The sequence below is a fragment of the Giraffa tippelskirchi genome, chromosome 6, assembly GCF_054371585.1.
Source record: "Giraffa tippelskirchi isolate mGirTip1 chromosome 6, T2T-mGirTip1v1.2.pri, whole genome shotgun sequence".
Classification (NCBI taxonomy): Eukaryota; Metazoa; Chordata; class Mammalia; order Artiodactyla; family Giraffidae; genus Giraffa; species Giraffa tippelskirchi.
Window position 1 is genome coordinate 18283771 of NC_137280.1, and position 12562 is coordinate 18296332.

General features: G+C 43.6%; 1 protein-coding gene across 13 annotated transcripts in view; it reads right to left on the minus strand.

The window, feature by feature from the left end:
* UBR5 (ubiquitin protein ligase E3 component n-recognin 5) overlaps positions 1–10935 on the minus strand; it is a 151456-nt gene extending 140521 nt beyond the window's left edge. For all 13 annotated transcript variants that reach the window (XM_081503495.1, XM_081503496.1, XM_081503488.1 and 10 more), the window contains exon 1: positions 10342–10935. In XM_081503495.1, the coding sequence (XP_081359621.1) occupies positions 10342–10403 (62 nt within the window). In that variant the 5' untranslated portion in view covers positions 10404–10935. The remainder of the gene's footprint in view (positions 1–10341) is intronic.
* Between the last annotated feature and the right edge of the window lie 1627 nt (positions 10936–12562).

Below are 12562 nucleotides of genomic sequence, written 5' to 3' on the forward strand. Positions count from 1 at the left end.
GAGACTTCTGAGGAATCAAGAGACCCTGGAGAAGAAAAGCAAAAGACCAACTGGCCTAGAATCTCTGCCATTCCACAGAGTTTTATGAAACCAAAATTATTTTGGATGGTATGGGGAGGCTGCTAACAACACACTGACTCCTGTCTCTGGAATCAGGTGTTGTTATTTCTTTTTCAGTATCTCTCTGCTCTCAGAAGTGGCAGAAAGATGAGCAACTGCCAACAAAATCAGCCCCCATGTCATCTCTGACCTGCAGACCATGGGCTGCTAACCTTCCCTACAGATGACAGCCATTCCTGGACAGCCATTCCTGGTCCTGTGTCCCCTCAGCAGTGACAGAAACCTAACAGATAATCAGTAGAAACGTGTGGCAGCAATTTTGTATTCATCCCTGCTGGCAATTGCAGGAAGCAAAGAAAAAGTAGTTCCTATACTTTCCCAAAGACCGACCATAGCAACTGTCCACAGCATGCAAGGACTACCCCCTCCACCAATATTCTTGATCTATAATGATCACAACATCTGATAAGCAGAAAAATGCAGTTACTTAAGGAAAACAACCAGGGACTTCTCAAAGATGAAGTTTAAAACTGAAGAAATTTAAAATGAAGTTTAAAAATTACTAAAAATAGAATCATACGAAGAGAATGAATGTTTAAACTAGATTTCCACACAGACAAAAAAATCATCTGTCTGGTGCTTCCCTTAAAGTTTCCACATGCAGATGATGACACAGAGCAACAACTGGACTAGTTCAAATTCCCTTTGGACAGGAAGCAAAGTCACTCCCACAACATAAGAACGTAGACAATGAACTACACGAGTTCATATACTCTTCCCCTCAAAGCTTTTCATATAAAACCCTGTTTTCATCACTGAGACATCAAAATAACCCTACCATATTATCTCGGCTCTTAACTTTCTGATCTCAAATTTGGCTTTTTCTAAAAGCTGACAAAACCCCATCATCCTCCACTTTTCACATCGGAGCAGCAGGCTCGGAGAAGGCAATGGCACCCCACTCCAGTACTCTTGCCTGGAAAATCCCATGGACGGAGGAGCCTGGTAGGCTACAGTCCATGGGTCGCTAAGAGTCGGACACGACTGAGCGACTTCACTTTCACTTTTCCCTTTCATGCACTGGAGAAGGAAATGGCAACCCACTCCAGTATTCTTGCCTGGAGAATCCCAGGGACGGCGGAGCCTGACGGGCTGCCGTCTATGGGGTCGCACAGAGTCGGACACGACTGAAGCGACTTAGCAGCAGCAGCAGCAGGCTCTTTCTGCACAGGAAAACACTCAGGTGAACCTCCACCAGGCCTCTGAGAAAGTCTTAGAGCAGGTCATAAAGACCATCAACCCTGGAGTTTCAGGTTCTCTCAAACTGGAATCTGAGTTCAGGTAAAGAGCTACACTTGGTCATATGAATTCTGGAATGGCCGATTCATACTGGGCAGAGCCAGTTTCTTGAAATGGTAGTTTCTCAACACTTTTCCTTCTGTACTAAAAAAAATGGGGCCTGAACTGATGAGAAAGGAAATAAAATTCTATCTATTCATTAATTCACAGTGCTCCGTAGACTGGACACTGTCATAATCTTTATAACTAGTGATCTAGAATACCACTATTACTAATGAAATTCCAAACTATATAATCTCTTTTATACATATGTGTGTATACATATATACACACACATATATATAAACATGAAAATTTGCTATCAAGAAAAATGTATGTTTGAGTAGCTTTTTCCTATGAAAAATAATGTAACATTTTGGAGTCACGAAAAATTTCAAATACATAAAATTATATACAGCATGATCACAACTGTATTTTAAAAGAAAAATCTATGTATAGGAAAAAAGATACCAGAAAGTCACCAAAATACTACCAGTGATGGCACCCTTGCTAGACTTTATAAACTGATCGTGTTTTCCAAATCTTCTGTAAGAATGCTTTTTAATAGTAAGGAATTTTTTACAACTAAAAATTAACAGCCAAAAACCTGAAAACAGCTCAAATTTCCATCAGCTAGAAAACAGATGACAATATAGTGATTATCCAAACAATGAAATACTACTACCACAATTAATGTGGCATCTGGTCCCATCATTTCACAGCAAATAGATGGGGAAAAAATGGAAACAGCGAGACTTTATTTTCTTGGGCTCCAAAACCACAGTGGACAGTGACTGCAGCCATGAAACTAAAAGACACTTGCTCCTTGGAAGGAAAACTATGACAAACCTAGATAGTGTATTGAAAAGCAGAGACATCACTTTGCCAACAAAGGACTGTACAGTCAAAGCTGTGGTTTTTCCAGTAGTCATGTAATAGATGTGAGTTGGACCATAAAGAAGGCTGAGCACCAAAGAATTGATGATGAACTGTGGTGCTGGAGAAGATTCTTGAATCCCTTGGACTGCAAGGAGATCAAACTAGTCAATGCTAAAGGAAATCAGTCCTGAATATTCATTGGAAGGACAGATACTGAAGCTGAAGCTCTAATACTTTGGCTACCTGATATGAAGAGCCGACTCACTGGAAAAGACCCTGATGCTGGGAAAGATTAAAGGCAGGAGGAGAAGGGGACGACACAGGATGAGATGGTTGGATGGCATTGCTGACTCAACGGACATGCATTTGAGCCAACTCCAGGAGATAATGAAGACAGGGAAGCCTGGCGTGATGCAGTCCATGGGGTCCCAGCCAGACTCGACTTGGTGACTAAACAACAACAACCATAATTAACAAAAGAAAAAAAACTGTTACATGTGCTAAGGAAAAGGCACCAGATACATGATCCCTTTTCCATGAAATTCTAAAAAAGGCAAAATTACAGTGAGAGAAAGAAGAATAGCTGTTTTCAGGAGCGTGGTGGGAAGAAGGGGCTCAGAAAACAAAAGGGCACCAAGGAACTTTTGGGATCATGAAAATGTTCTGTGTCTTGATTGTAATCATGGTTACACAACTATACACATTTGTCAAAACTCAAACTGTACACTAAAAATGGGTGAATTTTACTGTATGTAAGTTAAACTTCAATAAAGCTGAGTTACAAACTAAATAAGAATAGAGAAAGTTGAAAACATTTTATTAAGGTGAATGATACCACTGGAAACTGAACAAATAACATTATTTTTGCTGTTTAGGCTTATATTTTTATTTACATGTGAAGTAACATTAATTTGTAACACTTTATTCAATATCCTGACAAAAATGAGGATATCAGAAACCAGTTACCTAAGAATTTATCATATTTCTCATTTTGAAGGGGTTTATTACCACTATAATGATCTTATCAAGAAAATAATATAAAATATGATCTCACTAGAGAATAATTTCTAATAACCAAATTCAATTTACCAGTAGTCTTACCTCTTATGAAAGCGTTAGTCGCTGAGTTGTGTCCAACTCTTTGTGACCTCATGGATTGTAGCACACCAGGCTCCTCTGCCCATGGTGTTCTCCAGGCAAGAATACTGGAGTGGGTTGCCATGCCCTTCTCCAGGGGATCTTCCCAACCCAGGGATAGAACCTGGGTCTCCAGGCAGGAGACATCACGGGCAGATTCTTTACCATCTGAGCCACCAGGGAAGTCTTACCTCTATATTAATTTAGAAGAATGTTGTAAACTTTTCACGTGACTTATGCCTCAATGTGCCCCAAAGAAGATCACTTAATTTCAAGAACTTTGTCTTTCCATCATTATTACAAGTAACTTGCTGATCAAATGTTATCACACTAGAGGTTAAAGAAGTGACGACATCTGTCAGGAATATTTCCAATGTAATGTTGCTTATTCATCTAAGGCTATTATCCAAACAAATTTCTCTTAAGAATGTCAAATTTTATAACATGTTAAAATTCATTAGTTTTATTATGTAAAATTGCAAAACGGTCAATCATCAAAAATAACCTTTCATGTAACAGGAAAAATCAAAACAGACTGAACTCTGAGATCAAGATAATTTTTTTAAAGCTTTCAACTTTGAGATATATAATGAAGGTATATCAAATAAATGATCTGAGGGAAAGGAATAAAGAGGGAAGAGACTTGAAATCAGATTGGCCATGAATAGGTAACTGTTGAAAATTGGGTGCTCACTATACATCCTCTTTACTTTTATATATGCTTTAAAGTTTCCATAATAAAAAGCTTTAAAATAATTTTCAGAATAAAACTTAAAAATCAATTATAAAAACAAATCAACATTTCAAAATACACAGTGAGCCAGGAGGCAGGCTGTTGTCATTTGCTCAGAATGCCAAGGTGTCAAAATGACAGAAACACAGACTATAATTAGAGTTTGTTTTCTTAACTAGAAATACAGTTGGCCCTGTGTCTCCAAGGGGTACTGGTTCCAAGAGCCCCGGCGAGTACCAAAACCCTCGGTTGCTTAAGTCCCTTTGTAAAATAACTAGTACAAATAGCTAGCGCTTGGTATCTGTGGATACCAAGGGCCAAGTGAATGTATGACAAAAATGGGGCACAAAGACATAAGTACATTGTCCTGTAACATAAAATTACTCCCCTGAATACACCCTGCAAGATCTACTTACGTGTAATTTGACAGTCCTCGGTGATTAAACTTTCCTTTAGAGAACATTTCCTCAACAGTATTAATTGTTAAAAGGAAAAATCCTGACCTTTCTAAAGTTCATCCCATTATTCCTAGTTGTACTCCTGTGTACTATGTAATTGCCTTCCCAAGTATGTGTTTACTCCTAGACCTACAATTTAGTCACTAATTTCTTGATTTATAAAACTGATCTTCCCTTGTTTGTTTTTATTTTCAATTTTTTGTTTGGCTATTCCATACCCTGTCTTTAATCTTAATTGCCTTAAACAACTTAATCATTTTAGTGAGGCCTGCCTGGACTTTCCCAGTAAAGTCACTCTAGTATTATTGTTTCTAGGTAACTATCTCAATAATCAAATAGTCAGATTTCCCACTGGTTTGGTGACGTGATGCTCTATTCCACCCTAATAGTGTGTTTTTTTGGTGGAGCACAATGAAACTTTAGGCAGCTTTCAACTATTATAACCTCTACCCACCACAATCTTTGTGGAGCTCCACAAAATCCCAGGCCTCTTTTCTGGATCCTACTGAAGGGATGAGGATATGCCTGAGTCTTTAAAACCCAACAGTTCCTAATAAAAATAAGATGCACTTAACTAAATGCCAGGTATTGTGCAAAAAGCTCTTTCTGTGTCAACCATGCCCAACAGAATTTGCAGTGATCATGGCACTGTTCCATATCTGCACTGTCCAATACTGTGCCACTAGCTACATGTGGGTACAGAGCACTTGAAATGTGCTTACCGTTACTATGGAACTGACTTGTTAATTTCTTTTCAACTAATTTCAATTTGTCAGTCATGTCTTGACTAACTTATATTGCTTGAATTTTTCATAAATTTCCCTTTAGTTTTACATCTATATATATTCAAGATGATCTATGATAGAGTTTCTCAACCTCACCACAACTGACATCATGGATAGGTTCATACTTTACTGTGGGGCTGTCCTGTGCATCGCAGGGTGTTGAGCACCAACTCTGATGTCTACCCAACTAGAGGCCAGTAACAATGCCCCAACCGGACAACTAAAAAATGTCTCCAAACACAGCCAAACATCCGCAGGGGGGGCAAAAACTGCACCCAATTGAGAACCACTGGCCTAAGACTAACAGTCTGGATTCTGCACTCAACGCTAAGGATATTCTAGTGCAATTCCTCTAGTTTCTGTTTTCCTCTAGTGCATTCCAGACAAAATGTAAAAGCAGTAAAAAGTATCTCTTTATAATATTTTCCACAGAACCTATATTATAATATTGTGCTTTCCCACCTGCTATCTCAACTATTCTTCACCAACCTGATTTAGAAACTGAGTGTGTAGGGGTGGAGAGGAGTGACAGGGAGTGAGACTGTAAGTGCTTAAACGACTCACCTACCACAACACAGTTAATAACTAGCAGGGCTGAGACAAACCAGGCTTAGGAATTCCTAATTTTAAACTCCAATCTACACTACCTTACTCTGTAGCCTTAAAGTATCCAAAGGGGGAGCTCCTTGGAGAAAAACCTTTTTGATATGACCGTCTCAATCCAGATTGTTTCTGGTCACACAGCACATGATAATGCCTAAGAGCAAAGCTCACAGGAAAATTCCACATCCAGACCAACAATGTGAACTGGTTTGCAATGTAGCCAACCTGTATCCCAAAGAGTAATTCAAGACAGGGACTAGTCTCAGGGACACATATCACCTTAAAAGGCCTCTCCTAACCCAGTACTAGGAAAGCATTAAGAGGTTCCACGCTCTGACAAAAGGCTTAAATCAATTTGAAGCGCGGGAGGGAGGAGTTGAGAAGGGGAAATCAAAACTCTAAGACAGGTGGCTGCACAAAGGCTGGGACACCTCAGAAAGCAGAGATTTCCCAGAATACAGGCCATGTGGGACAGTGAAGAGACCTGGGCTTCAAAAATCAGAAGACCCATCATGTGGCCCTCATCTGTCAGTACCCTGGATAAATTCCGTAAACTCGGGCCTGGTTTTCCAGCCCATCCGTGAAAAGACTGGTCTACTGACTTCTTCAGCACTTTCCAGGTTTGGTGAGTTGCACGTCCAGCTCTCCTCTCAATCTCAAAACGCAGTACCATGTTCTTGGTATGGTTTTTACTACTGATATTTCTTGAGATGTTTTAAGCAAGAACATAGCACTAACTCAACGAATTCACTAGAAAGAAAGTCAAAATGTCACACAAGTATCTGAGCACTGAGTGGTTTCAATCCCATATATAGAATATTTGCTGAGGGGCCGGTTCTCTGCACCAGGGACCTTGTAATCATTCTGGAAAGCCACAACCAACATCCCAGGCTCTCGGAATGCCTAGCCACCCCCACCTGTATTCAACTACTGCATTATTTGGTCTCGCAGGGCCAATAATTAAAGACTTTAACCCAATATACCAAGACTGTCACAGAAATGCGTGCGTGCGTGCTTAATCGTGTCCAATCCTTTTGCAACCCCATGGACTGTAGCCCATCAGGCTCCTCTGTCCATGGGATTTCCCAGGCAAGAATACTGGAGTGGGCTGCCATTTCCTTCTCCAGGGGATCTTACTGACCCAGGGATTGAACTCGTGTCTCCTGCATGGGCAGGAGGATTCTTTACTGCTGGGAAGCTCATCACAGAAATAACAAGTATAAAAACACAGAGGAAACGCACTCCAGTATTCCTGCCTGGGAAATCCATAGATAAGAGAGACTGGTGGGCTACAGTCCATGGAGTGGCAAAGAGTCAGACTTGACTTTAGAGACTAAACAACAATTTTTAGCATTAGCTTTTTTGCCTCCACATCACCCTGTTAGTATCATTCTGCCTTCTGTTTACCATTTGTTTTGTTTTGCCTGCTTCTTTTATTCCTCCTGCTAAACAAGAAAAAAAAAAACACACAGAGGGGAAAAAATTCAGATATAATTTTTTTTTAATACTGAGTACATTTTAAATGCTGACATCACATTTCTACACTAAACAAAATATATGACTTTTAATAGGATGCAGCCATTTTAAATAGAAAACTTTATTTGTATAGAAAAATATTGGTGTTTTGAGACGTTTTATTTGACTAAGCAATTTATTTTCAATACCGTGCTGCCAGTCCAATCTTACTGCTTTTAGGGTAAATACTAAAGTCTATGTATTTATAGATTTTTTTTGTCACCAAAACTATCAATTATCATTTCATTTGTGACTATCTTTTCTATTACCAAAACTTACTTTAAACCTTGGTAGATTTTTGTCTAAAGGCAAAAGTTTTCTGGGCTCATTCCAGTTAAAAGGGTCCAGAAAAAGAGTCTCGTGTGGAAACAGATTTCCCTTAAGCAATGCAGCAATGGGTTGATCTATTATTTTGCAACTAGGTATGCAAACAGGATCTTCTTCTGAAGGGGAGACACAGAACAGCTCCACAAGTCAACTACTTCAAAACTAGAAAGCATGACTATCTCAAATGCTGCGTTCATAAAACAGACCAGACATTTTACTGCTACTAGATACAACTACAGGTTCCTAAAATTTTACCTACAGCTATTTTTTTAATATCTACATACATTCTTGATGCACATATTTTACGATCTCATTTTCGTATCTACCTGTCTTTACTTCTCATGAAAACTGAAGATGATCCAAATAATCTTAATATTGTATACTGAGAGTACACAAGTCAAAGCTGATTATTTGTTTACTCCAAGAATGAAAAAAGAAAAGGTAGCTTTAAAAACGATACATGTAAATTTCTAGACGAGCTGAAAAAGAAATGTTCAAAAATTATTCAAAGTGCCCAACAAAACTGCAAAATAGGTTTTGGCATGCATGATCAATTGAGTAAGTTAGTTAGGATTCCTGGTATATAAAGTTAGGACTAGTATAAAAAATATACCATACTTCTCTCCTGGTGCAATGTTACAAGTTGCCCTACAAGCACGACCAACTCGGCTCTATGAATGACAAACAGTATAGCTATCCTCACTACTAGCCTGGTTCTAAAATTCACCAAAAAAAAAACCTTATGTAAAAGTCTTAACAAAAGACCTGTAATGAAATAAAATCGGAGTAAGACTGCATTATAAAATAAGTGACTTAAAACTTATTTTCGTACTTAAAAGAACTATGTGACCACTCCAAATGATTAGTATTTTAAGCAAGTATTCCGAAAGTTTTACAAACATGTTAAATACAATATGGCTCCAACAGCAAAGATTAGACAAATCCGAACCCAATGCCAGAAACCAAGCCTCCAGCTTTCCGGATTGAAAGGCTGTCCGCCCCACCTGAGGCGGTTAGATACCCTGAGACAGAGGCCAGTATCTGAGCAGCAAGTTAGGTCTCTTCCTCCCTCGGGGAAGCGCATGACAAACAGGGCTTCATGCGATTTATGTCACCCGGTCACTTGGCAAAAATCATATCTAACTTCTAAACTTGGGCCCTGACGGCCTTCTATATTTATGAGGAATAGAAAGCAGCGAAAGTGTTGGGATAGAAACTTAAAATGCCCCACTTTCTGACCCTGTAAAACATTTAGCCCATCATCAGATCTGAGTCCTAGATTCTCAGCCTTGCCTAATGGAGGCTTCCCTCAACCTCCTCGGAATCTCTGTTTTGCAACAGTGAAGGAACTTTTCCTGCTTTATCTCAGTTCCCTGAGAGCATGCGGCCTTGCAATTCAATATCCTAAACTGGAAGGGAACAGTGGAGGAGGGAAGCGGAGGAATCTGGAGCCAAAACAGCCTCCTTATGAAAGACCAAAAAAAAGAAATCATAATTCCTCCTCCGCCCATAGCAAAACCCATCCCAGAAATTTACAGCGTGTTAAGAAAAGCAGCACTGCGAACTGCAAACGTAAGAGTTTTTCTTTGACTCTACGCACGGTTTTCAGCTGTCAAATTACAACTCAGGAAAACACTATCATTAGAATAAAAAAGGAAACAAAAAAGCTCGCACCACAGGGACTGGGAAGCAGGAGCTGCCAGCACCGTTTCGAGAGAAAACAGAGCAAATCCACTTCCCTCCCCCCCACCACCCTCGCCTAAATTCATCCCCTCCCCGGACTGGCAAACCTCACTGCAGGGGCTCAAATTTAATAATAATAACAATAATCATGGCGCTTCCTCCCTCCCGCCACCCCACCCGCGATCTGCCGGGAATCAGTTTCTCCCACCCGGGCCCCCCTACCCCACCCCGCCCCGCCTCTCCTCCTCTCCTCGCCTCCCCTCCTCTCCCCGCGGGAGCTCCAGGCCCCCGCCGGTCCGACCAACCCACCGGACACTGCTCCCGGGGGCCCGGGCGAGCCCAGCCTACCCCGTGGCCCCTCGCCCGGCTTCTCCGCTTCCCTCTCTTTTTTTTTTTTTTTAACCTCCACCATCCCCCATCCGCATTGTCTGTCTCAATTCAACTTTGACTAATATGGATTCCTCGGGCCTGGCCCGGGCGGTGATGAAGCTCCCCCCACCGGGAGCTGGATACCCACTCGCCGCCCCCCTTCCCTCCTCCCCAGCCCGCGCGTCTCCACCGAGTTCAACGCGGCTCCTCCGAGGAGGAGGGGACCGGGGGCGTTGGAGGGTGCAGTGCGCTTCCCAGTCCACAGCTCGCTTCCCCCCACACCTCCCCGACCCTGCGGCCCCGGCCCTCGGGACCAGAAGTTTGCCCTGAAGGGGCCTAGCCGGGGTCAGTGAGGACCCCCGCCCTCCCCACCGGCCGCCGGCCCGGCGCGGCCCCGTGGGGGAGGGGAGGGCGGGGAGGCGCCCCTCCCCCCGCCGCCCGCCGGCCCTATTACCTGTCATTGAGCTGATCCTCGGTGCCCGGCAGCGGGTGAACCACGAAATGGATGGACGTCATGGTGCTTCCTTCTCGTCGTCCTCCCGAGGACGGCCCCCTCCCGCTCGGCTCCCCCCACCCCCGAACCCCTTCCCCTCGTCAAAACCCACAGCCACAGCCGCCGCCTCCTCCCGTTCCCCAAATGAGAGAAGCAAAAGCGCAGGGGCGGCCGCCGCCGCCGCCTCCCTGCCGGGCGTGTGTCCGCGGCGCGGCGGTCCGGCGGGGCGGGCAAGAGGGTGGATCAACACGCCACCCCGCTCCCTCAGCGACAGCGCGCAGGGGTGCGAGGCCGGCGGCCGGGACCCGGGGCACGCCGCCGCCGCCGCCACCGGCAGCCGGACGTCGGGAGAGAGGGGCCCGACTGAGGAGGGGAGGGGGACGGGCTGTGGGGCCGGTGTGTGGTCCCGGCGGCGGACGGGGTCCGGACTAGGGAGGTGGGGAGGAAAATGAGCCCGCTCGGCGCGTCACTGGCGAGAAGAAGCCGCCACCGCCGCCGCCAGCGCCGCCGCCGCCATCTTCACTTCTGCCCCAGTTTCTCCGTCTCTCAGGCTCCGCTCCCGAACGGCGGGGGAGGGGCGAACGGGAGGAGGAGGAGGGAGGGAGGAGACCGGCAGGCGGGGGCACTGCCGCGAGGGGGCGGGGCTCCGGGAAACGGGCGGCGAGGCCCTGCCGATTGGGCGGCTCAGCCACGGCGCTGTAAGGCGCGCGCCGATTGGGCCGTTCGGCCCCCGAGCCCGGCCCCCGCCCCGGGGCGGGGTGGGCTCGCTCCCGAGTGAGTGTTCCGGAGAGCACGTGTTCCGGACAGATGAGGCGGAGGGGCGAGCCGGCCGGGGCGGGGAGTCCGGGTGGGAGGCTAAGTGTGTGTCCCCCGGGCGGGTGGTGGGAGGGAAGAGGGGCTCCTCTGGTGTCGAGCTCTGATTTCCCTTGGGGCAGCCCTAATTATTTTGCGGACCCTTAGGGGTTTTCTGTTGTTGTTTCTCGTCCTTCACATCCGCAGTTATATTTAAAGTGGAAGTGTAGAAATCTGTTAAGGGGCAAGAAACCCACAGCGTTTTATTGGAGAAGTAAGGTAGTTATGTAAGGGCCTTTCCAGAAGATCCAGTCGTAGGATTATAGACCTGACTTTGCAGCAACTTCTTTTTATCACCCGATTTCCCCAGTCCCCCCTCTTCCCCCGCCATCACGTATCCACACAAAGACAAAATGTGGAAATTTCCACCAATTTCCTGATTTAAATGACTCATGAATTTTTAATTCTTTTAAATGAAAGATGAAATATCTGTTTCATCTAAGATGTTTCGTTCTTCAGCTTATTATCAGTGGGATCATAAGGGCTAATTCTTGAATAGATCTGCTTTTTTCTAGGGAACCAGTTAATTAATTTTTTTCTCAAAGGCTTCTCTGGCCCTTTCAAAAAATCAAGTACCTCTTTCAAGAGACAAAAAGTGAAAACATGAAGCCTCTTCTCCAGTATGTTCGGTTAAATTAAGCGTCCTGTAAAACGTTCTTAATTTTAAATAGCACTTTTCTTCTATTAGTGCATTACACATACACACTTGCTTAGGAAGTTCTTCTGAGCAAAATATATGACTATTTATAAATCAGGATAGACTAGGTACCCCTTGAGACAGATAATGGAACACTTTTGTAGGTCACCAGCTCCAAAATGGCCCAGATTAGACTAAAAAGTGATTTCAAGGCCACTATTTATTAGAAATCCGTGGGAGCCCCAGGGAAGCAGAGTAAACCAATGGACACTGTTAGTTGTGGAGGCAGAGGGACTTGAATTTGTGCCGTTTCTAATAATTATTAATTGTGTGGACTTGATTAAATAATTTAACCTATCATAGCATCTTTTTTTTTTCTCATTTGTGAAATATTCCATAGTAATAGATCTACGTAGGGTTTTGGTGAGGGCTAAATAAGACAATGTATGTCAAGTACCTGGAGCACTTCGTCACATTTAGTAATCTCAGCAAGAAGTTTTTATTTGTCAAGTTGCTCACTGTGCCACTTGACAAATGTACCACTTCACTTTATACACTTATGTCTTTTATTACTCAAATCACACTATGGAGTAAATAATATTATCCCCATTATATAGATGAGGATACTGAGACTCAAATACCTTATAAGTGCTGAAGCTGAGACTTAATACCAGGTCATCTAACTCTGATTCC